A 26669-nucleotide genomic window follows, 5' to 3' on the forward strand; every position below is an offset into this window, starting at 1 on the left:
ATACTCCGTCGCGGTCTCAAAGAGCCGACGATTTCCATACCTACCATGACCTTAACCGATGGCCTCTCGGCGGTTACCGGTATGGAACTCGACCAAGTGAAGTGGACGGACTATCCGCGGGATTCGAGCGTGCCAACACTCTTCCGCCAACAGGTTGCCATCTGCAGCGAAGCGGTGGCCGTCAAGGATGCTTCCACCCAGCTGACGTATGCGGAACTTGACGGACAATCTGACCAGCTGGCATGCTGGCTGATCAAGCGAGGCTTCGCCCCCGAGACAATAATTGCAGTGTTGGCCCCACGGTCTTGCGAGACCATTGTGGCCTTTCTCGCCATTCTTAAGGCTAACCTTGCATACCTGCCGCTAGATGTGAACGTGCCAGCTGGTCGAATCGAAAGCATCCTTTCCGCAGCCCAAGGCCACAAGCTCGTCCTGCTCGGCGCGAACGTAACGGTTCCGATTGCACAGCGGGAGGACGTCGAGTGGCTCGCCATTGCCGATATACAAGACGGTCGGGTTTCGGTAGGACATCAAACAGCCATAATGCTGCCAACACCTACAGCGACAAGTCTTGCGTATGTCATGTTTACCTCTGGATCGACTGGCCGGCCCAAGGGCGTGATGATTGAACATCGTGGTATTGTTCGGCTTGTGAAGCAGAGCAACGTTGTCTCGAAGCTACCACCTGCAGCTCGGGTAGCTCACCTGTCGAATATCGCCTTTGATGCATCCACATGGGAGATCTACTCGGCACTTCTCAACGGCGGCACCTTGGTTTGCATCGACTATTTTACTACACTGGATAGCCGAGCACTTGGTCAGCTTTTTGCAGAACAACAAGTCTGTGCGGCCATGCTCCCGCCCGCCTTACTCAAGCAGTACCTGGCCAACATCCCTGCCATGATGGGCGCCCTCGACGTACTTTTCGCTGCTGGCGACCGGTTCGATGGCCGTGACGCGATCGAGGCGCAAGCCGTCGTCCGAGGCAGCGTATACAACGCCTACGGCCCCACCGAGAACACAGTTCTCAGTATAATCTACGACGTTTCCAATTCCGAAAAGGACCTGTTTGTAAACGGCGTTCCTCTTGGGCGGGCTATCAGCAACTCTGGTGCCTACATCATGGATTCGAAGCAGTGCCTCGTGCCTCTTGGCGTGATGGGTGAGCTTGTCTTAACCGGCGATGGGCTGGCTCGAGGGTATACAGACTCGGCGCTGGACGCAGGCCGCTTTGTTTTGGTCACCATACACAGCGGGCAGTCCGTGAAGGCTTACAGGACAGGCGATCGCGCGCGTTACCGGCCGAGGGATGGCCAGATCGAGTTCTTCGGGCGCATGGACCAGCAGATTAAGATCCGCGGCAACCGCGTAGAGCCGGCAGAGGTGGAGCATGCGATGCTTCGTCATGATGGAGTCTGCGATGCGGCCATCGTGGTGCAAGAGCAAGAGGACCAGGAGTTGGAGATGGTTGCCTTCATCACTGCATACGACAGCAAGTTTGCCGAGCCAGAAAATGTCAGCGGTCAGGTGGAAGAATGGGCAAACCACTTTGAAACAAACACCTATCTCGACATTAAGAACATTGACCAGTCTGCTGTTGGAAATGACTTCTTGAGCTGGACGTCTATGTATGATGGGAGCCAGATCGATAAGGGAGAAATGCAGGAATGGCTTGAAGACACCATGCTGACGCTCCTGGATTCCCAACCAGCTGGCCATGTGTTGGAGGTAGGTACCGGCACTGGCATGATACTTTTCAACCTCGGCGACGGGCTTCAAAGCTACGTTGGCCTTGACCCGTCGAGCTCGGCAGTCTCATTCGTTAGCGAAACGATCAAGTCCGTTCCACCTCTGGCTGGCAAGGTCAAGGTTCACGTCGGTACGGCAGCCGATATTGGCCAGCTCACCGGGCTCCAGCCAGATCTGGTGGTGATCAACTCTGTGGCCCAGTACTTTCCTTCACAAGAATATTTGCTCAACTTGATCGACGGCCTCACTCAGCTCTTGGGCGTCCAACGGCTGTTCTTCGGCGACATGAGGTCTAACGCTACCAACAGGGACTTCCTTGCATCAAGGGCTCTACATATGCTAGGGACAGCAGCGACAAAAGAGGGCATTCGGCAAAAGGTGGAAGAACTAGAAGAACGAGAAGAGGAGCTACTAGTAGACCCGGCCTTTTTCACAAGCCTTATAAGCCGGCTGCCCGGTAGGATCAGGCATGTTGAGATCCTACCAAAGAGGATGAAAGCTACCAACGAGCTCAGCGCCTACCGCTATGCGGCTGTCATACACGTGTCCGGTCTGCCTGAACAGGAGGCACCACGCATACACGCAGTTGTTTCTGACGCATGGATAGACTTCAAGGAATCCAACCTGGACCGCGCCAAGCTCCTCAGTATTCTACAAAGCTCGTCTGACGATTCGACTATTGCAATTGGCAACATCCCATACAGTAAGACCGTTGTAGAAAGACACTTGAACCAATCTCTCGATAACGAAGAAGAAAATGTCTCTCTGGATGGAGCCGCCTGGGTCTCAGCTATACGCGATCAAGCTGAACGCTGCATATCGATGTCTGCGATTGACCTCGTTCAGGTGGGTATGGAGGCGGGCTTCCGCGTCGAGCTCAGCTGCGCACGGCAGCATTGCCACAATGGCGCACTTGACGCCGTCTTTCATCATCTTCCTCCACCCGGAAAAGGGCGACGTGTCATGTTCGATTTCCCAACCGATCATAAAGGGAGACCGTTTGGTGACCTTACCAACCGACCGCTGCAGCGACTACAGAGCCGCCGTATCGAGACAGCGGTCCACGAACACCTGCAGACTCTGCTTGCACCCTACATGATTCCTTCACGGATCATCGTGCTTGATCAGATGCCTGTCAACGCCAATGGCAAGGTGGACCGGCGCAAGCTGGCCCAGAAGGCTCGAGTCGCACCAAAAGCCAAATTGTCATCCTCTCATGTGGCTCCTCGTAACGAAATAGAATCAGCGCTCTGCGAGGAATTCACTAGTGTGCTCGGCGTTCAGGTCGGTGTTACTGACAACTTTTTTGACCTGGGCGGACACTCCCTGATAGCTACGAGGCTTGCAGCACGTCTCAGCCGGCGGCTGAACACAAGCATCTCCGTCAAAGACGTCTTCGACCATCCTCTCGTCACTGACCTAGCAACCACCATCCGGCAGGGTTCCAGCGAGCATAACGCAATCCGATCCCGTCCTTACGATGGCCCCGTCGAACAGTCCTTTGCTCAAGGTCGTTTGTGGTTCCTGGACCAGCTTGGCGACGCATCATTGTACATGATGCCACTCGCAGTACGCCTGCGTGGGCCCCTACAGTTGCAGGCGCTTTCCGCAGCGATCGATGCTTTAGAGCTACGCCATGAGACGCTGCGCACAACCTTTGAAGAGCTTGACGGTGTTGGCGTCCAGGTCGTTCGCCAGCACCACCCCAAAGGCCTCCGAGTGATTGATGTGCCAGCAGGTGGAAGCTACACCGAAGTGCTCCAGAAAGAGCAAAATACTCCTTTCGACCTTACAGCCGAGCCAGGCTGGCGGCCAGCACTCCTTCGCCTGAGCGAACAGGACCACATTCTTTCCATTGTCATGCACCACATCATCTACGACGGTTGGTCACTCGAAATCCTCCAGCGTGAGCTGGCCACCTTCTACGCCTCCGCCATCCAGGGCCAAGATCCCCTCGCCCAAGTCTTGCCGCTGTCAATCCAATACAGAGACTTTGCCTTGTGGCAGAAGGAAGACGCACAGGTGGCCGAGCAAGAACGCCAACTATCCTATTGGCGGGAGCAGCTAAAGGGCAGCCAGCCGGCTAGCCTTTTCTGCGATGTATTGCGGCCAGATATACTTTCTGGTGAGGCAGGTGTTGTTTCAATCACCATCGAAGGCGCTACACATGACAAACTCCAGGCCTACTGCCGAACTCACCAGGTTACCCCCTTCGTCGTCCTCCTAGCAGTGCTCCGGTCTGCCCATTATCGACTCACAGGTGTTGACGACGCAACTATAGGCACGCCCATTGCCAACCGCAACCGGGCAGAGCTAGAAGACTTGGTCGGTTTCTTTGTCAATACTCAGTGTATACGTATCACTGTTGATGAAGAGGATGAGACCTTAGATTCCTTAGTCCAGCAGGTGCGGGCTACAGTCAACACAGCGTATGAGAACCAAGACGTGCCATTTGAGCGTATCGTGTCAGCCCTCTTGCCTGGCTCTAGGGATACATCCCGGAACCCACTGGTACAGCTTTTGTTTACGGTTCACTCCCAGCAAGGACTTGGTGGCATCCCTCTCAAGGACATGGAGAGCGAAAGTCTGTCGAACTCAGTAACAACACGCTTCGATATGGAATTTCACCTATTCCAGGAAAGAGGGCGGCTTACAGGTCATATGCTATACGCTACTGACATTTTTACGCCTGACACAGTCCAAAACGTTGTCAATATCTTCCAAGAGGTCTTACGTCGCAGCCTTGAGCAGCCACAGGCAACACTGTCGTCTCTACCCCTTGCTGATGATTGTCTAGCTAAGTTACAAGCCCTGGGTCTGTTTGGTACTTCAGACACTGAATATTCAAGAAACGCCAGCGTGGTGGACCTCTTCCACCAGCAGGCAGTCCGCCATCCCAAGGCACCAGCCGTCATCGACACTTCTTCAACTTTAACGTATTCCCAGCTAGATCAGCAATCCAGCAAATTGGCTGCCTGGCTCCAACTTCGGGGTATGGCAGACGAAACACCAGTTGGCGTGCTAGCGCCTCGCTCGTGTGAAGTCATTGTGGCCTTCCTTGGTATCCTGAAGGCAAACCTAGCCTACGTCCCTCTTGACGTTAACGTTCCTACCGGGCGTCTCGAGTCAATTCTGTCAGCGATTCCGGGACGCAAGTTGGTACTAATAGGCGCCGACGTTCCTGTTCCTGAAGGCCTTTCAGACGTCGAGCTGGTGCGGATTGGGGCAGCTCTCAAGAACTCGCACAACACCCAGAGCATCGCCCCACAACCGTCCGCCCCACAACCGTCCGCAACAAGCCTCGCCTACATCGTCTTCACCTCCGGCTCAACTGGAAAGCCAAAAGGTGTCAGGGTCGAGCACCGCGGAATTGTGCGGCTCGCCACGAACAGTAATGTGCTATCTCCACTTCCACAAGCACCTCGCATAGCCCACTTGACGAACATCGCATTTGATGTCTCCGCGTGGGAGATCTATACTGCACTGCTGAACGGTGGCTGCATCATCTGTGTTGACTACTTTACCACGCTGGATAGCAAAGCCCTGCAAGCCCTGTTTAAGCGTGAACGGGTGCAAGCAGCTATGTTCCCGCCCGCCTTGCTCAAGCAGTGCCTCGCCAACGCCCCTTCTATACTCAGCTTAATGGAGGTTGTCTATTCTGCTGGCGATCGGCTCGATGCTTTTGATGCAATTAAGGCTGATTCCCTCGTTCCTGGGCGTGTGTATAACGCTTACGGACCGACGGAAAACACCATCCTCAGCACCATCCACCGAGTCAGCAGCCAGGAGTCGTACGTCAACGGCGTTCCGATCGGAAAGGCTGTAAGCAACTCCACAGCCTACGTCTTGGATGTGCGCCAACAACACGTACCAATCGGCGTCATGGGAGAACTCGTCGTTTCGGGCGACGGGGTTGCCCGGGGATATACCGATTCGGCGTTAGATGTAGGTCGTTTTGTTTACATTACTGTCGGTAGCCAGCCACCGGTACGGGCTTATCGGACCGGCGATCGCGCGCGTTACCGGTCTGATGGCCAGATCGAATTCTTCGGGCGTATGGACCAGCAGATTAAGATCCGCGGCCACCGCGTCGAGCCGGCTGAGGTGGAGCAGGCCATCCTCAGGCATACCACAGCCTCGGATGCCGCCGTCGTCCTGCGTAAGCGAGACGACCAGGAGTCCGAGATTGTGGCCTTCGTGGCAGTCCGTTACGAGCATGGCGTCGTTTCCAAGGCCGCAGAAGTCAGCAAGGAGCAGTTTTCCGCAGAGACAGAGAAAGAGATCCAACAAAAGCTACAGACCGTATTGCCGCCTTACATGATACCAGCGCGGCTCATCGTGTTGAGCCAGCTACCTGTTAATGCTAACGGCAAGGTCGATCGTCGCAAGCTTTCTGAGCGGGCTCGTATAGAACCAAAGAGCCATTTGGTATCTGTACGCGTGGCACCGCGTAATGAGGTTGAAGCCGCACTTTGTGAAGAGTATGCAAAGGTCCTTGGCGTTGAGGTTGGCATTATTGACAGCTTCTTCGATCTTGGGGGACACTCCCTTATGGCTACGAAGCTTGCAGCTCGCATCAGTCGTCGCCTAGATGCCCGCGTGTCTGTTAAAGACGTCTTCAACCAGCCAACCGTTATAGACCTTGCAGCCACGATCCGGCTAGGCTCAGCGAAACAAAGCCCGATCACCCATACAACTTATAATGGCCCGGTAGAGCAGTCATTTGCCCAAGGACGTCTATGGTTTCTAGAACAGCTCAATCTCAAGGCGTCATGGTACGTCATGCCGCTTGCGACCCGTTTCCGCGGGCCGCTCCAGGTCGATGCGCTTAGCACAGCAATACTGTCCCTCGAAAAGCGACATGAGACGTTACGAACAACCTTTGAAGCGCAAAACGGTGTAAATATGCAAATCGTCCATCCAAGTGGCCACCACACTAAGAAAATCAGAGTTGTTGATGTAGCAGCTGAGTATGGTGGTGACTATACTAAACCTCTACAACAGGAACAGACAGCCCATTTCAACCTGGCGTCTGAGCCGGGATGGAGAGTATCGCTGCTACAGTTAGGCGATGAAGACTACATCCTATCTATTGTCATGCACCACATCATCTATGACGGATGGTCTATTGAGATCCTCCAGCGCGAGCTGGCTGCGTTCTACACCATGGCACTCCAGGGCAAAGACCCCCTATCACAGATACAGCCTTTACCGATCCAGTACCGAGACTTTGCAGTCTGGCAGCAGCAGGAGGAACAGGTTGTTAATCAACAGCAACAGCTTGAGTACTGGATAAAACAACTGGCAGATAGCGCTCCCGCTGAGCTCCTGACTGACCGGCCACGCCCGACCGCTCTGTCTGGAGAGGCAGGCGTCGTACAGTTCGCCATCGAGGGTCCAGTATACGAGAGCCTCCATGCGTACTGCCGAACCCATCAGATGACCCCGTTTTCTATACTATTAGCTGCGTTCCGTACAGCACACTATCGTCTCACAGGAGTTGAAGACGCAACTATTGGTACTCCTATAGCCAACCGCAACCAGCTAGAACTAGAAGACTTGATCGGCTTTTTCGTCAATACCCAATGCATTCGGATTACTGTTGAAGACGACGAGACTTTTGAAGGGTTAATGCAACAGGTCCGGTCAATCACAACAGCTGCTCATCAAAACCAAGACGTCCCATTCGAGCGTATCGTGTCGGCCCTGCAGCCTGGGTCCAGGGATGCATCCCGTAATCCATTGGTACAGCTCATGTTTGCTGTTCATTCTCAGCAGAATCTCGGCAGAGTTCAGCTAGAGGGCCTAACAAGTGAGTTCTTGCCGGCAGCCATCTCAACCCGGTTCGACTTGGAGTTCCACCTCGTCCAGAAAGAAGAGGGCCTTGCTGGCCAAGTGCTCTTTTCTTCAGAGCTGTTTATGCCTGAGACTATTCGCGGCATAGTCGCTATCTTCAGCGAGGTGCTGCAGCAGGGCCTGAAGCAACCGCAGACGCCAATTGCAGCCCTCCCGCTTCCGAACAGCCTGGCAGAGCTTCGAAGCATGGGCTTGCTGGAGATTGAGAAGACTGGGTATCCCCAGGACTCAAGTGTGATTGATGTCTTCCGCATGCAGGTTACTGCTCATCCGGGCGCAACAGCGGTTACGGATGCATCCTCACATCTGACCTACTCCCAGTTGGACGAGCGATCCGACAAGCTTGCCGCCTGGCTCAGCCGTCGCCAGATTGCAGCCGAGACGATTGTCGGCGTGCTGGCGCCACGCTCGTGCCAGACCATTATTGCTTTCCTCGGCATCCTGAAGGCAGGCTTGGCGTATCTCCCCTTGGATGTTAACATCCCCACCGCCCGCGTTGCAGCAATTCTGTCGGCGGTCCCCGGCCACAAGCTGGTCCTGCTTGGTACCACTATCTGTCAGACGGATATCCAGCTGGAGCTGGCAGACGTTGATCTAGTGTATATCAGTGAAGCCCTTGGCCAGGATGCCCAGGATGGCAAAGATGACAATGCCACAGCCGTTGCCGTACGACCTTCTGCGAAGAGTCTTGCGTACGTCATGTTCACGTCCGGATCAACTGGGCGACCTAAGGGTGTCATGATCGAGCATCGCGGTATTGTCAGGCTGGTGAAGCAGAGCAATGTCGTCTCGAAGCTACCGCCAGCAGCTCGCATAGCGCACCTGTCGAACATCGCCTTTGATGCATCTACATGGGAGATCTACTCGGCAATACTCAACGGCGGCACTTTGGTCTGCATCGACTATTTTACTACTCTTGATAGTCGGGCTCTTGGGCTTGTTTTTGCAGAACAGCATGTTTGCGCAGCTATGCTCCCGCCCGCCTTGCTCAAGCAGTACCTAGTAGAGATACCTTCTGCACTGAAAGCCTTGGATGTTCTTTACCTAGGCGGAGATCGACTACACAGCAGTGATGCAATCAAGGCACAACAGCTTGTTCAGAACGTCTTCAATGCGTATGGTCCCACAGAGAACACAGTTGCTAGTACTATCTACACCGTTACTGGGGATGAGTCATTTGTTAATGGCGTTCCTATTGGACGGGCTGTTAGCAACTCCGGTGCGTACATCATGGATTCGAAGCAGTGTATCGTGCCGCTTGGTGTGATGGGCGAGCTTGTCTTGACCGGTGATGGGCTGGCTCGAGGCTACACAGACCCGACCCTGGATGCAGGCCGCTTTGTACAGATTACCGTCAACGGCCGGAAAATGAGGGCATATAGGACAGGCGATCGCACTCGGTACCGGCCAAGCGATGGCCAGATCGAATTCTTCGGGCGCATGGACCAGCAGATTAAGATCCGCGGCCATCGCATCGAGCCAGCCGAGGTGGAGAATGCGATACTCACCACCGACAATGCAATCCACGATGCAGCCATTGTGGTACAGCAGCAAGGGGACCAGGAACTGCAAATGATTGGCTTTGTTGCTGTTGACAGCAGCAAATTTGTAGAGAAGGACGAGGCTAACATTCAGGTGGAGGGGTGGGGTAACCACTTCGATGCAATCACCTACGCAGACATTGAAACGATCGACCAGTCAGTAGTTGGCAACGACTTTTTGAACTGGACTTCAATGTACGATGGTACTGAGATCGACAAGGGGGAGATGCAAGAATGGCTCGACGACACCATGGCCACCCTCCACGATGGGCAGCCGGCCGGTCGCGTACTTGAAATCGGTACGGGAACCGGTATGATCCTATTCAACTTGGAAGGGCTCGAAAGCTACTTCGGCCTCGATCCATCCGGCTCGGCGGCCGCTTTTGTAACCAGCAAGATCCAGTCCATCCCAGCCCTGGCCGGCAAGGCTGAGGTTCATGTCGGTACAGCTACAGATATCGGCACAGCAACAGTTATAAGCCAGCTAAATACGCTCCAGCCTGAGCTAGTAGTCATCAATTCGGTGGCCCAATATTTCCCTACGCAGGAATATCTAGTGGAGGTGATCGACGCCCTCACCCGGATCCCAAGCGTCCAACGCGTCTTCTTTGGCGATATGCGATCCAATGCTCTCAACAGGGACTTCCTTACAGCAAGGGCTCTACGACTACTGGGAAGCACAGCAACTAAGGACGGCATTCGGCGAAAAGTGAAAGAGTTGGAACAGCGCGAGGAGGAGCTCCTTGTCGACCCAGCCTTCTTCACGAGGCTGACGAGCCAGCTGCCCAGCCAGGTTGAGCATGTTGAAATCTTGCCAAAGAGGATGAAGGCGAGCAACGAGCTCAGCGCGTACAGATACACGGCTGTCATTCACCTACGCCGTTCGCAGAAGCAGGCAGTTCACATAAATCCGATTGATTCCAACGCATGGATCGACTTTAAGAAATCTCAGCTGGACCGTTCCAAACTCCTCAACCTTCTGCAGAATTCGTCGGATGCTGCAACCATCGCCATCAGCAACATCCCATATAGCCAGACAATTATGGAACGCCATGTTAGCCAGTCTCTCGAAGATGAAGAAAATGACACTCTAGACGGGGCCGCATGGATCTCGGCTATCCGCTCCAAAGCCGAACTTTGTGTGTCGCTGGCTGCAAACGACCTCGTACAGCTGGCTAGGGAAGCAGGCTTCCGTATTGAGATCAGCTGCGCGCGCCAGCATTGCCATAACGGCGCGCTCGACGCCGTCTTCCATCATCTTCAGCCCAACACAGGGCACCGCGTCATGGTTGATTTCCCAACTGATCATGGTGGGCGGTCCCCAGGTTCCCTCACAAACCGACCGATGCAGAGGCTCCAGAGCCACCGCATCGAGACCAAGATCCGTGAGCGGCTACAGGCGCTGCTCCCAACCTATATGATCCCATCGCAGATCATCGTGCTAGATCAGATGCCCGTAAATGCTAACGGCAAGGTCGATCGGCGACAGCTCTCCCGGCAAGCCCAAATCGCGGCGAATATCAAGCCATCATCACCATCCTTACGTGTGGCCCCTCGTAACGAGGTAGAATCTATGCTCTGCGATGAGTTCTCTGCTGTTCTTGGCATTGACGTCGGCATCACTGACAACTTTTTCGACCTTGGTGGGCATTCCCTCATGGCTACAAAGCTGGCAGCACGTATAAGCCGCCAGCTGGATGCCAATGTATCTGTCAAAGATATCTTTGACCAGCCGGCTATTGCGGATCTTGCGGCCACAATTCGATTTGGATCGGCCCGGCACAGCGCAATTCCAACTAAACCCTACACCGGGCCGGTGGTGCAGTCGTTTGCCCAGGGCCGCTTGTGGTTTCTGGAACAGCTGAACGTGGAGGCATCGTGGTACACTATGCCATTTCCCATGCGTCTACGTGGGCCGCTCCAAATCAATGCACTTACAGCCGCAGTGGTTGCCCTCGAGAAGCGACACGAGACGTTGCGATCAGCATTTGACGAGCAGAACGGCGAAGGCGTGCAGATTGTCCATGCAAGCTACACCGAGAAACTCAAAATTATCGACGTAGTGGCTGAATATGGTGGCAACTACGTTGAAGCGCTTCACCAAGACCACACAACTCCTTTTGATTTAACATCTGAGCCGGGATGGAGAGTATCGCTGCTACGGTTGGGCGATGAGGACCATATCCTATCCATCGTCATGCACCACATCATCTATGACGGATGGTCTATCGAGATCCTCCAGCGCGAGCTGGCTGCGTTCTACACCACGGCACTCCAGGGCAAAGACCCCCTCTCACAGATACAGCCTTTACCGATCCAGTACCGAGACTTTGCAGTTTGGCAAAGACAAGATGAGCAGGTGGCCGAGCAACAGCGACAGCTTGATTACTGGATTAAGATATTAACAGACAGCTTTCCAGCAGAGTTCCTGACCGACCAGCTGCGCCCAGCTACGCTTTCTGGGAACGCAGGAGCTATCCAATTCACCATTGAGGGCCCAGTATACGAAGACCTTCAGTCATACTGCCGAGATCATCAGACAACTCCTTTTGCTGTACTTCTGGCAGCATTCCGCACAACACATTATCGCCTAACAGGCGCAGGAGATGCAACCATTGGTACGCCTATTGCCAACCGCAACCGGGCAGAGCTGGAGGACTTGATTGGTTTCTTCGTCAATACCCAGTGTATGCGCATCACTGTCGATGAAGATGAAACCTTTGAGTCACTAGTCCGGCAGGTACGAGCTACAGCAACAGCCGCACACCAGAACCAAGATGTGCCGTTCGAGCGCGTTGTGTCGGCAATACTGCCTGGCTCCAGGGATGCATCCCGGAACCCGCTGGTACAACTCATGTTTGCCCTCCACTCGCAACAGGGCCTTGGAAACATCACCTTTGAGGGACTAGAGAGCAAGACTCTACCGGCAGCTGTTACAACTCGCTTTGATTTAGAGTTCCACCTTCTGCAGGAGGAGGGAAGTCTGAAGGCGAATGTCCTCTTTGCAGCAGAGCTCTTTGAGCCTGAGACCATTCGTGGCATGGTTGCCATCTTCCAGGAGGTGCTGCGCCGTGGTTTGGCACAGCCAAGCACGTCTATTGCGTCCCTGCCGCTCACAGATGGCCTGGCCCAGCTGTACAGCACTAGCCTGGTAGACGTAGAAAAGATTGCTTATCCGCGGGAGTCGAGCGTAGTGGATGTTTTCGCCGAGCAGGTAGCCGTGAACCCAAACGCCATCGCCGTCAAGGAAGCTTCCTCTCAATTTCAATTGACGTACTCGCAGCTGGACCAACAATCCGACGCTCTTGCGGCCTGGCTTAGGCAGAAGCAGTTGCCGGCCGAGACTCCCATCGCAGTCTTCGCTCCCCGATCATGCGAGACCATCGTCGTATTTCTCGGCATTCTCAAGGCCAACTTGGCATATCTTCCGCTTGACGTCAATGTTCCAGTTGCACGACTCACCTCCATCCTTTCGGCAGTTGATAGTCACGTCATCCTCTTGCTCGGCTCTACGGTCACCAAGCCCAACATAACTTTGTCGAACGTTACGATGGTGCCGATCAACGATGCCGTACGCGATGCTCCGAAGGACACCTCTTTCCAATCCCTGGCAAGACCAACCGCAACGAGCCTCGCGTATATCATTTTCACCTCTGGCTCAACTGGAAAGCCGAAGGGTGTCATGATCGAGCACCGCGGTATCGTCAGGCTGGTGAAGGACAGCAACGTTGTCTCAAATCTCCCGGCAGCGGCGCATGTCGCACACCTATCGAACGTTGCATTTGATGCTTCCACTTGGGAGATTTACTCGGCGCTCCTCAACGGCGGCACCTTGGTTTGCATTGACTATTTCACCACCCTGGAGCCTACCAGCCTCAACGCGGTCTTCCTCAAGGAGAAGATCCAGGCGACCATGCTGCCGCCTGCCTTGTTGAAGCAGTGCCTTACTCCCATGGCTACCGCCCTGGGAGCTTTGGATATTCTGTTTGCTGCGGGCGATCGATTTGACGGCCACGATGCCGCCGCCGCGCAGGCCTTGGTGCCGGGCAGCGTCTACAACGCCTATGGTCCCACCGAGAACACCATCCTCAGTACCATCTATAAGGTGGCCCAGCAGGACTCATTCGTCAACGGTGTCCCCATTGGACAGGCCGTCAGCAACTCGGGCGCCTTCATTATGGATCCTCACCAGCAACTCGTCCCCCTGGGTGTGATGGGTGAGCTTGTTGTCACGGGAGACGGACTTGCCCGTGGTTACACTGATTCCTCACTTGACAAGGAACGGTTCACCCAGGTGAATGTCAGCGGCCAAGTTCTTCGAGCATACCGCACTGGAGATCGCGTCCGCTACCGCCCCACGGACAGCCAGATCGAGTTCTTCGGCCGCATGGACCAGCAGGTCAAGATCCGTGGTCATCGTGTGGAACCTGCAGAGGTGGAGCAGGCGCTACTCCATCACAGAGACGTTCTCGATGCCGCCGTTGTCCTCCGCAAGCAGGAAGGTGGAGAAACCGAAATGATCGGCTTCGTCGCAGGTCGGGGCGATCAATCACTGGAGACAGACGAGGCCAGCAACCAGGTTGAAGGCTGGGGTAACCACTTCGAGACTAGCACCTATGCCGACATCGAGACTATAGACCAATCGGCGGTCGGTAACGACTTCATGGGTTGGATATCCATGTACGACGGTGCCGATATCGACAAAGCTGAGATGCAGGAGTGGCTCGACGACACCATGGCTACCCTCCATGACGGGCAGCCGGCCGGCCGTGTACTCGAGATTGGTACAGGTACTGGTATGATCCTCTTTAACCTGAAGGGACTTGAGGGCTATGTTGGCCTCGACCCTTCTAGCGCTGCAGCTAGCTTCGTCAACAGTAAGATCCAGTCTATCCCGTCCCTTGCTGGTAAGGCCAAGGTGCATGTCGGCACCGCAATGGATGTAGGCAGTCTCGACGTCGAGGCCGCCCTGGTTGTGACCAACTCCGTCGCGCAGTACTTCCCCTCGGGCGATTACCTGTTCCAGGTGATCGAGCACTTAACGCGTCTGCCGGGAGTCAAGCGCCTTTTCTTTGGCGATATGCGAACCTACGCCATCAACAGCGACTTCCTTGCCGCCCGAGCCCTCCACGACTTGGGCTCGGATGCCACTAGAGATGATATCCGGCGTAGGGTTGCTGAGCTGGAGGAACGCGAAGAGGAACTGCTCGTCGATCCGGCCTTTTTCACAGGTCTCACAAGCCGCCTTCCCAAGAATGTCTGGCACGTTGAGATTTTGCCCAAGCGGATGACAGCAACCAACGAGCTCAGCGCCTACAGATACGCAGCCGTCGTGCATATAAGAGCCGTAGAGGAGGAGCCAGCTCAGCAGGTGGTGCATTCGGTTGATGCCGACGCCTGGGTCGACTTCAAGAAGTCCCAGCTGGACCGCGACGGGCTTTTCAACCTGCTACAGAGCTCAGCGGATGCCCTGGTCGTTCCCATCGCCAACATCCCCTACAGCAAGACTATAGTCGAGCGTCTGCTGGTTGAGTCGCTTGATGATGACGACGACGCCCAGCGCTCCGACGGTGCAGCTTGGATCTCGTCTGTCTACAGCGCAGCGCAGCGCTATGTATCCCTCTCTGCGGCAGATCTTGCCCAGATTGCCGAACAAGCAGGTCTCTGCGTCGAGCTTAGTTGGGCCCGACAGCGCTCCCAGAATGGTGCCATCGATGCGATATTCCACCGACACAGCAACAAGCAGAACCGCGTGCTTTTCAACTTCCCGACGGAACACCTGGGCCGACCATCACTCCTGCTCACCAACCGGCCACTACAGCGACACCAGAGCCGCCGCCTCGAGACGCAGATACGGGAGCAGCTCCAGACCGTGCTGCCCCCCTACATGATACCGGTACAGATTGTCGTCCTGGAGCAGCTGCCGCTCAATGCCAACGGCAAGGTCGACCGCCGCGAGCTGACACGCAAGGCCAAGGTCGCTCCAAGGGCGAAGGCACTCGAGATTAAGCCTGTTGAGCCGCGCAACGAGGTGGAAGCCGTGCTCTGCGAGGAATTCTCCATCGTCCTCGGTGTAGACGTGGGAATCACCAACAACTTCTTCGACCTCGGTGGACACTCGCTCATGGCCACAAGGCTCGCCGCCCGCCTCGGCAGGCGGCTGAACACTCAGATCTCTGTCAAGGACATCTTCGACCATGCGGTCATCATGGACCTGGCCGCCACGATCCGCCAGGGCTCTAGCAAGCACAATGCCATCAAGGCCGAGCCTTACAGCGGCCCGGTCGAACAGTCCTTCGCCCAAGGTCGTCTGTGGTTTCTGGACCAGTTTGACCTCGGCGCCTTGTGGTATATCATGCCAATTGCAGTGCGCCTTCGTGGGCCTCTACAGCTCAACGCGCTTACTGCAGCTCTTAATGCTCTGGAGCAGCGCCACGAGACGCTACGCACAACATTTGAGGAGCATGACGGCGTTGGTGTCCAAGTCGTTCACCCGTACCAGCCTAAGGAACTCCGGTTGATTGATCTACCGGCAGACGATGAGGGACGCTATGTCGAGGCCCTCCAAAAGGAACAGAGCACCTCTTTTGACCTCTCTTCTGAGCCTGGCTGGCGACCCGCAGTCATTCGCATCAATGAGCAGGATCATGTTCTCTCCATCGTTATGCATCACATTATTTACGATGGATGGTCTCTTGAAATCATTCAACGAGAACTTGCCGCCTTCTACACAGCTGCCGTCAAGGGCCTGAATCCCCTTGATCAAGTATTGCCTCTTCCCATCCAGTATAGGGACTTTGCCAGTTGGCAGAAGCAGGAGGCTCAGGTTGTCGAACAAGAACGCCAGCTGTCCTACTGGAGACAGCAGCTAGAAGGCAGCCAGCCAGCGAGCCTGTTCGGTGATAAGCCTCGTCCAGCTGCACTATCCGGCGACGCCGGTGTCATTCCTGTCGCTATTGATGGCTCCGTGTTTGATAATCTCCAGGCGTATTGCCGAGCTCACCAGACCACGCCGTTTGCCGTTCTTCTCGCCGCGTTCCGGGCCGCCCATTACCGCCTGACGGGCGTTGAGGATGCAACTATTGGTACCCCAATTGCAAACCGCAACCGTTCGGAGCTTGAGGACCTGGTGGGCTTCTTCGTGAATACCCAGTGTATACGCATCACCATCAACGAAGAGGATGAGAGCTTCAATTCACTGGTCAACCAAGTGCGGTCTACGGTCAACACTACATTTGAAAACCAGGACGTGCCTTTTGAGCGCATTGTGTCTGCCCTGCAGCCTGGATCTAGGGATACATCGCGTAACCCGTTGGTGCAGCTGATGTTCGCTGTTCACTCCCAACAGGGTCTTGGTGAAATCCAGCTTGACAACTTGGATACTGAGCGTTTGCCAAATGCAGTGACAACACGCTTCGATATGGAATTTCACCTATTCCAGGAAAGAGGGCGGATTACAGGTAACATCCTCTATGCTACCGATATCTTTACGCCTGAAACAGTCCGAAACGTTGCCAATGTCTTCCAAGAGGTCTTACGTCGTAGCCTTGAGCAGCCAGAGGCATTCCTCTCATCTCTACCTCTTACTGATGGCCTGGTTGAGCTGCACAACCTGGGTCTGCTTGAGCCTCCTAAAATGGCATATTCAAGAGATGCCAGCGTGGTGGACCTCTTCCACCAGCAGGTGCTTATCCATCCTGAGGAACCGGCTATTATCGACAATTCTTCAACCCTAACCTATTCCCAGCTGGATCAGAAATCCAACAGCCTAGCTGCCTGGCTCCGACTTCAGGGTATGACAGCCGAGACGCCTGTCGGCGTGCTAGCGCCGCGTTCATGCGAAACTATTGTAGCCTTCCTTGGTATTTTGAAGGCAAACCTAGCTTACCTCCCTCTTGACGTCAACGTTCCTATTGCCCGTGTCGAGGCTATCCTGTCAGCGATTCCAGGACGTAAGTTGGTACTCGTTGGCGCTGAGGTTCCTATTCCCGATGCGCGCCTTGCAGATGTCGAGCTGGTGCGGATCGGGGTGGCTCTCAAGAACTCGTACAACACCCAAACCGTCGCCCCACGACCGTCCGCAACAAGCCTCGCCTACATCGTTTTCACCTCTGGATCTACTGGCAAACCAAAAGGCGTTATGGTTGAACACCGTGGAATTGTACGACTTGTTACAAACAGTAACGTAGTGTCTCTACTTCCACAAGCACCTCGCGTGGCCCATTTAACCAACGTTGCGTTCGATGTCTCTGCGTGGGAGATCTATACTGCGTTGCTTAATGGTGGTACTATTATCTGTATTGACTACTTTACCACGTTGGACAGCAAAGCCCTACAAACCCTTTTTAAGCGCGAGCATGTACAGGTAGTCATGTTTCCGCCCGCCTTGCTTAAGCAATGCCTTGCCAACACCCCTTCTATATTCAGTTCAGTAGAGGCTGTTTTTGCTGCTGGCGATCGGTTTGATGCTCGTGACGCAATCAAAGTCGAATCCCTCGTCCAAGGCCACGTTTATAACGCCTATGGGCCAACAGAAAACACCATACTTAGCACCATCCACCGAGTTAGCGACCGAGAGTCGTACGTTAACGGCGTGCCAATCGGACAGGCTGTCAGCAACTCTGGAGCCTACATTATGGATGTACGCCAACAGCTGGTGCCGATTGGCGTTATGGGAGAGCTTGTTGTTACAGGCGACGGTGTTGCCCGGGGATACACTGATCAGGCACTAGATGCGGATCGTTTTGTTCACATTACTGTTGGCAGCCAGGCTATGCGGGCTTACCGAACCGGCGACCGCGTGCGATACCGGTCTGACGGGCAGATCGAGTTCTTTGGGCGCATGGATCAGCAGGTCAAGATCCGCGGCTACCGTGTTGAGCCGGCCGAGGTGGAGCAGGCCATTCTCAGGCACACCACAGCCTTAGATGCTGTCGTCGTCCTACGCAACCAAGACCAGGATTCAGACATTGTCGGCTTCGTCACTGTCCGGCCAAATGACGGCGTCACTGCGGAGCACGCAGAAGCTATACAGGGGCAGTTTGTCACAGAAACAGAAAACGAGATGCGCCAACTGCTACAAGCCGTATTGCCGCCTTACATGGTGCCATCGCAGCTTATCGTGCTGGACCACCTGCCTATTAATGCCAACGGCAAGGTCGACCGACTCAAACTTACTCAGCTGGCCCAAATAGAACCAAAACGCACGTTAACATCTACACGTGTACAGGTAGCACCACGTAATGAGGTTGAAGGCGTACTTTGTATAGAGTATACAAAGGTGCTTGGGGTGGAGGTTGGCATTACTGACAACTTTTTCGATCTTGGAGGGCATTCGCTCATGGCAACAAAGCTTGCAGCACGAATCAGCCGTCGCCTGGACGCTCGCGTTTCAGTTAAGGATATCTTCAACCAACCAATCCTTATGGACCTTGCAGCAAATATCCGTTTAGGCTCAGTCAAACATAGCCCGATCCCCCATACAACCTACAGTGGTCCAGTAGAGCAGTCATTTGCTCAGGGTCGCCTATGGTTTCTAGAACAGCTTAACCCTAACGCCTTATGGTACATCATGCCGGTTGCAATACGATTACAGGGGCCGCTTAAGATTAGCGCGCTTAATACGGCGATACTCTCCCTTGAGAACCGACATGAGACGTTGCGAACAACCTTTGAAGAACAAGACGGTATAAACATGCAAATCGTCCACACCAACGGCTTTACTAAAGAACTCAAAGTGGTTGATGTGGTAGCTGAGTATGGTGGCAGCTATATCGAACCACTGCAGAAGGAGCAGACAACCCCTTTCAACCTGGTGTCAGAACCAGGATGGAGAGTATCACTGTTACAATTAGGCGATGAGGACTATATACTCTCCATCGTTATGCACCACATTATCTATGATGGTTGGTCTATCGAAATCCTGCAACGCGAGCTGGCCGCATTCTATGCCATCGCACTCCAAGGCCAAGACCCCCTCTCACAGACGCAGCCTCTACCAATTCAGTACCGAGATTTTGCGGTCTGGCAGAGGCGAGATGAACAGGTCGTCAGTCAACAGCAACAACTTGAGTACTGGACCACACAGCTGGCAGACAGCGCTCCTGCTGAACTTCTGACCGACCGTCCACGCCCTACCACTCTATCTGGAGAGTCAGGCGTTGTGCAATTCACTATCGAAGGTCCAGTGTATGAGCGCCTCCATGAATACTGCCGAGGCCACGGGATAACTCCCTTCACCGTACTGCTCGCTGCTTTCCGGGCTGCCCATTATCGTCTTACAGGTGTAAAAGACGCAACTATAGGGACTCCTATTGCCAACCGTAACCGCTCAGAGCTGGAGGACTTGGTCGGTTTCTTTGTCAATACGCAGTGTATGCGTATTCCTGTTGATGAAGAGAATGAAACCTTCGAGTCACTAGTCCATCAGGTCCGGTCGACAACAATAGCTGCATATCAGAACCAAGATGTCCCATTTGAGAGTATTGTGTCGGCAATACTGCCAGGGTCAAAAGACACATCTCGGAACCCACTAGTACAGCTTATGTTCGCTGTTCATTCTCAGCAGGATCTCGGCAAGATTGAGTTAGAAGGCCTGATAAGTGAGATCTTGCCGACACCTATCTCGACCCGGTTTGATTTCGAGTTTCATGTCTTCCAGAAGGCAGACAGCCTGGGTGGCCACGTGCTGTATTCGACAGAGCTCTTTGAGCCTGACACCATCCGCAGCATAGTCGCTACCTTTAGTGAGGTGTTGCGTCGGGGCCTCGAGCAGCCACAGATGCCCATTGCAGTCCTTCCTCTTGCAAACGGACTGGAAGACCTTCGCAGCATGGGTTTGCTTGAGGTCGAGAAGTCTAGGTATCCCCAAGACTCAAGTGTGATTGATGTCTTCTGCGAGCAGGTGGCTGCTCGTCCGGACTCGATAGCTATTTCGGATGCATCCTCGCAGCTTACCTACACTCAGTTGGACCAGCAATCCGATATCCTTTGCGCCTGGCTTCATCGTCGCCAAATTGCGGCCGAAACGTTGGTCGGCGTTCTGGCGCCGCGATCTTGCCAGACCATCATCGCCTTTCTCGGCATCCTCAAGGCGGGCCTGGCGTATCTTCCGCTAGATTTCAACGCACCTACCGCCCGCATCACGGCAATCTTGTCGGCGGTCCCCGGCCACAAGCTAGTCCTGGTCAGTACCAATCTGGCTGAGACGGATTTCGAGCTGGCAGATGTCGAGCTTGTGCGCATCAGTGATGCCCTGGACCAGGATGGCCCGGATAACGATGCTACTGCCGTTGCCGTAAGACCCTCTGCAACGAGTCTCGCATATGTCATATTCACTTCCGGCTCAACTGGGCGACCTAAGGGCGTCATGATTGAGCACCGTGGTATTGTGCGGCTTGTGAAGCAGAGCAACGTTGTATCTAAGCTCCCGTCGGCACCCCGCGTAGCACACCTGTCAAATATCGCCTTTGACGCCTCGACGTGGGAGATATACACATCGTTACTGAACGGTGGAACACTAGTATGCATTGACTACTTCACCAGCTTGGACAGCCAAGCTTTAAATGCCGTGTTTACGCGGGAAAGAGTTCACGCAGCCATGCTTTCGCCAGCCTTGGTCAAGCAGTGTCTAGCAGAGATGCCCTCTACGCTTGCTACCTTGGAAGTACTCTACATAGGCGGCGATCGACTACATGGAGGCGATGCAATCAAGGCTAAAGAGCTTGTGCGCACCGGCGTCTTTAATGCGTATGGCCCCACAGAGAACACAGTTGCCAGTACCATCTACAGCGTCACCGGGGACGAGCTATTTGTAAATGGTGTTCCTATTGGGCGGGCTGTCAGCAACTCTGGCGCTTATATCATGGACTCCAATCAATGCCTTGTGCCGCTTGGTGTGATGGGCGAGCTCGTCTTGACCGGTGATGGGCTGGCTCGAGGGTATACAGACCCAGCGTTGGATGCAGGCCGCTTTGTCCAAATCACTATCAACGGACGGCCAACTAGGGCATATAGGACAGGCGATCGCACTCGGTATCGGCCAAGCGATGGCCAGATTGAGTTCTTTGGCCGCATGGATCAGCAGGTCAAGATCAGGGGCCACCGCATCGAACCGGCTGAGGTGGAGCAAGCCATGCTGAGACACCCCGTCGTCCGCGATGCCGTCGTCGTCAACCGCGGTGAATCCGGTCAAGACCAGGAGCTAGTCGGTTTCGTCACGGCGAGGGCCGACGAATTCGACCAGGACGAGGCAAATAAGCAGGTAGAGGGTTGGGGAACCCATTTCGAGACGGGCACGTACGCCAATCTCAAAACAATCGACCAGTCTAGCGTCGGCAACGACTTCTTGGGCTGGACATCGATATACGACGGCACCCTCCTCGACAAGGGTGACATGCAGGAATGGCTTGACGAGACAATGGTAGCCCTCCTCGATGGCCAGCCTGCCGGCCGTGTGCTTGAAATTGGTACGGGCACGGGCATGATTCTCTTCAACCTGGGTCAGGGGCTGGAAAATTACATCGGTCTTGATCCATCCACCTCAGCCGCTATTTTTGTGAACAACAGCATCAAAGCCATCCCGTCCCTCACTGGTAAGGCTCAGGTACGTGTCGGGACGGCGGCAGATGTCAGTCAGCTCGACCATGCGACTCTAACGCGTACCGACATGGTCGTTACCAACTCTGTCGCGCAATACTTCCCATCGGCCGACTATCTGCTCCATGTGATCCAGACTCTCGTACAGCTACCGGGAGTGAAGCGCCTTTTCTTTGGCGATATGCGGACGTACGCCACGAACAGCTACTTCCTTGCCGGCAGGGCTCTATCGTCAGCAGGCGGAAACGCAAGCAAGGACGATGTTCGTCGAAAGATTACCGAGCTGGAAGAAAATGAAGAGGAGCTCCTGGTAGACCCAGCCTTCTTCACCGGGCTACTGGAGAAGATGGCAGATCACGTCTGGCACGTGGAGATACTACCCAAGCGTATGAAGGCCACCAACGAGTTGAGCAGGTATCGATATGCAGCTGTTATACACGTGCGAGGTACGCAGGACCCTGTGCCGCCCCTCCGTACGATTACACCCGACGCGTGGGTCGACTTCCAGGCGTCCTTACTAGACCGCCATAGTCTTCTCGCTCTGTTGCGGAACTCACCGGATGCTTCCGCGGTCGCCGTCGGCAACATTCCTGACAGCAAGACCATGTTCGAACGACTGCTGTTTGAATCGCTGAACCGTGACGACGAAACGCAAGAACCCGTTAACGGTACAACCTGGATCTCGGGCATCCGCACGGCTGCTAAGCGAAGTGTAGCTCTATCTGCTTGGGACCTAGCTCAGCTTGGCGATGAGGCAGGTTTCCGTGTGGAGCTCAGCTGGGCACGGCAGCGATCCCACAACGGCGCCATCGATGCTATATTCCACCGTTATCAATATGATAAGGGTTCTCGCGTGCTGATTCAGTTCCCAACTGAAAATCTGAGCCGTGCAGCTCTCCTCACAAACCACCCACTACAGCGGCTTCAGAGCCGCCGGATTGAGAGCAAGATCCGCGAGCAGCTACAGACGCTACTCCCAACCTACATGATCCCATCGCAGATCATCGTCCTGCAAAAGATGCCCGTCAATGCAAACGGCAAGGTGGATCGACACAAGCTTACTCGGCAAGCTCAGATTGCACAGAAAACAAAGGTGTTGTCCAGACTCGTGGCGCCTCGCAATGAAGTGGAAGCCGCGCTCTGCGACGGATTTGCCGAAGTGCTTGGCGTTGAGGTTGGCATCACCGACAACTTCTTCGATCTCGGTGGGCACTCCCTGATGGCGACGAAGCTCGCGGCGAACCTCAGCCGCCGCCTACATGCTCGCATGTCTGTCAAAGACATCTTTGACCAACCAGTCCCCGTTGCCCTTGCAAATAAGATTCGTCAGAACCAATTGCAAGCCCACACAGTGAGCAAAACTAGTGTACGACAGGCAGGCAACGCCCCATTTCAGCTGCTCCCTTTCGAAGATGCACAGAAATTTGTCGAGCGTGAAATCTACCCGCAACTTGATCTTGAAGACAACAAGATTTTGGACGTGTATCCTGCCACATGGATTCAGAAAGTGTTTCTCTATGACCCAAGTACGGGAAAGCCACGAGATCCATCCATGTTTCATATCGATTTTCCAGACGGTTCAGACTGTGCCAAGCTGATAAGAACCTGCAAGACTCTGGTTGAGCATTTCGATATCTACCGGACGGTTTTCTTGTTGGCTGCTGGTAGCTTCTATCAGGTTGTTCTCCAACGTCTTGAAGTACCTATCGAGGTTGTGGAAACAGAGGAGGATATCAACAGTGCGACCCGTGCGTTTGAGACGTTGGATCTTCAACAGCCGCTCTGCTTGGGCAAGTCGTTGCTACGCATCGCTATTTTGAAGAAGCAGTCATCCGGAGTGCGCGTAGTGCTTCGAATGTCTCACGCGATATATGATGGCCTTAGTTTCGAGCATGTTGTGCGGGCGTTTCACGCTCTGTACAACGGCGACCGCCTTCCAACGCCGCCCAGATTTGCTCAGTATGTTAGGCACGTTGTCAACAGCCGAGACGACGGTTACAAGTTTTGGCGATCTGTCCTGCGAGATTCGTCAATGACGGCTATGAAAAGTAGAAAGAGCGATGCCCAACAACAACCTGAGCAAAAAGGTATCTGGTCGCTGGAAGGGCGCATCAAGAACCCTTTCCAGACGAACGTAGAGGGCATCACGGCGGCAACCGTGTTTACCGCCGCTTGCGCTCTGATGTTTGCGAAAGAGACGGGGTCAAAGGATCTCGTATTTGGACGAGTCGTATCTGGACGGCAGTGCTTGCCGATCAGTTGCCAACATATTGTCGGTCCTTGCACTAATGCAGTGCCTGTACGCGTCTGCATAAACGGTAACACCAATCGAAGAGAATTGCTCCACAAGGTGCAAGACCAATATCTTGAAAGTTTGCCCTATGAGACCATAGGGTTGGATGAAATCAAGGAAAATTGCACCGACTGGCCAGACGCAACTGTGGACTACAATCTGTACACGGCGTTCCAGAATTTCGACACGTCGCCCGAAAGCCAAATTCGAGATCAGCGGATTCAGTTGGGACATCTAGAAATGGATGATCCGGCACAAAAGCCCGACGACCGCGATCCCACTCCGAAGAGACATGACATGGACTCAAATTCGCCTCATCAAGTAGATGTGGTAGGAATGCCTGAGCCTGGCGGACTACTACGTATTACTATAGCAGCAAATCTTCGAGTTTGCGACGAGAGGGCGGTTAAACGCATGTTCTATGAGCTTTGCGAAACTATTGAAGGCTTATATGCAGCCCTGCAAAATCCGATCCCCAACCACGTTAGCAGCGAAAATCCGATCTACATCCTTGGGGTTGGCAATCTAGGCAAATTCGTCGCCCACGCTTTGAGAAAGCAACACCCCCAATTGCCTATCACACTGCTTCTTCATCGAGGCGAGCTCGTCTCCCAATGGAACTTGGCAGACAAATCCATCAATTGCGTTACAAACGGCAGTTCCGACCAACGAAGGGGCTTTGATGTTGAACTCATCTCGAGTTCGGCGGGCGAGGATAACCCGCGAGTGTTGGGGCCCCCGATCAAACATCTAATTGTGGCAACCAAGACTTACATGACGGCCTCGGCCGTTGCCATGGTAAAGAATCGACTTGAGAGCACTTCTACTATTGTTTTCCTACAGAACGGAATGGGTATGTCGTTCCTCCAAGCCTTTAGCGCCAGATTTAGCTAACTAATTATAGGGGCGGTGGATGAGGTATCGGCTAGGGTATTTGATGATTCCCACTCGCAACCATCATATTGGGCCGGAATTTGCAGTTGTGGTGTGTATTGTATATCGCCGTTCTCCGTCGTCCACGCTGGTCGAGGCCCCATGGTTTTGGGGCCACTTTCCAAGACGTCGAATGATGAAAACGAAGATACTACTATTGCCACCCTGCCCGCCCACAACATCATGATCGATCGTCTGCTGGCAACGCCCGACGTCGAGGCGACGCTTGCAACGTCAATCGGAGTCAAAGAAGCACAGCTACAGAAGCTGGTTGTTAACGCCATGATCAATCCCTTGACAACTATATTCCGGTGCAAGAATGGTCAACTTTTTGACAAGCCGTCGAGGCTTGCATTGATGAAGGTGCTACTAGAAGAAACAGGACAGATTGTCAGGGCACTGCATCCTGCGAAATTAGAAACGTCGTCAGTTTCAGTCTTGACAGACGAAATTCTCCTGGAGATGATTCTAAGAGTAGCCGAAAAGACAGGAGAATGTAAGAGTTCAATGCTTCAGGACGTTGAAGCAGAGCGGCCAACCGAGATCGATTACATCAACGGATATTTGGTCAAACAAGCAAAGCGACTGGGTCTTCCTTGCGTTAACAACAGCATTATTGTTGACCTAGTGAGACAGCGGCGAGTCATTCAGGTTGATGAGCTCCAGTCTATATTCGAATGGCCCCTCGTTGAAAGAGCCTCAGCCTCGTTAAATGGTCTGTCAGGGAGACAAAAAGGAAGGGTAGATGTCGAGGTGGCGAGAGTGGTTGAATAGAATAGTTGTAATAGCATAGTCAAAGCGTGAAATAAGGAGCAGCCAACGAGATATAATAAAGATTTGAGTACTTATCCTAAGAGTAACTAATACAGTTTGTAGTAACTGTCACGAGGCGAATCTAGGCAGGTTGAAACGCTGCTGTATTGACCTATCTGTAAAGACTTAAAGGTGAAGAAGGGAAATTTATCTACAGCGGAGCTAGGCGTGGCCAGCTGTCCCTTTGTGGGCTTGCAGCAAACAGCCACCAATCGCGTGCCCCGTCACGTAATACCAGGTCAGGCTCGTCCAGCGGTCCTTATCACGCAGTCCACCAGCACTATAACAGTAAGGGTTTGTTAAATAGGCCTTTATTAGTTTTACAGGATACCTATACAAGTAGTAAAATCAATCGACAACTAAACCTAGTAATATATTGTTTGTTTTCTCTATAAAAATTAGATAACAGCAGCCGAATTAACAGTTAAAAAGATATTGCCAAAAGTAGATTAGAGTAAGAATCGCCAAGCTTGATTGCTGCTGTTTCCCACCGCCTAACCGTCTGCCTATATTCTTGCTAGGTAATTTGCGGCTGTCCGACCGGGCAGTGCCGCGACGCTACCATCTGCTGGATAATGGCTGAACGCCTCTAAGTCAGAATCCATGCCAGAACGCGACGATACCTCCCGCACGTACAGATGGACACGAATAGGCTTCGGCTTAGCGTCTTAGCAGGCGATTACTCCACTGCTCTCGAAGCGAGTAGTGGTATTTCGCGAATTGTAATTTCAGCACGAGCGGGGTCAAATCCTTTGCAGACGACTTAGATGTGCGAAAGGGTCCTGTAAGCAGTAGAGTAGCCTTGTTGTTACGATCTGCTGAGGGTAAGCCCTCCTTCGCCTCGATTTCCTCATGAACTTTACCGGCCTCTGCGCCGGGAGAACACG

At 53.8% G+C, this 26669-nt stretch overlaps 1 protein-coding gene across 1 annotated transcript; it reads left to right on the top strand.

Annotated features, from left to right (window-relative positions):
* Window positions 1–24940: 24940 nt before the first annotated feature.
* On the top strand, window positions 24941–25743 carry EsH8_VIII_001091 (ketopantoate reductase family protein; the record flags this gene model as incomplete). Its single annotated transcript, XM_083270133.1, has 1 exon — window positions 24941–25743. A coding segment is annotated over one exon (803 nt), but the record flags the coding sequence as incomplete, so codon positions are not given.
* Between the last annotated feature and the right edge of the window lie 926 nt (window positions 25744–26669).

The sequence above is a fragment of the Colletotrichum jinshuiense genome, chromosome 8, assembly GCF_051148585.1.
Source record: "Colletotrichum jinshuiense chromosome 8, complete sequence".
NCBI lineage: Eukaryota > Fungi > Ascomycota > Sordariomycetes > Glomerellales > Glomerellaceae > Colletotrichum > Colletotrichum jinshuiense.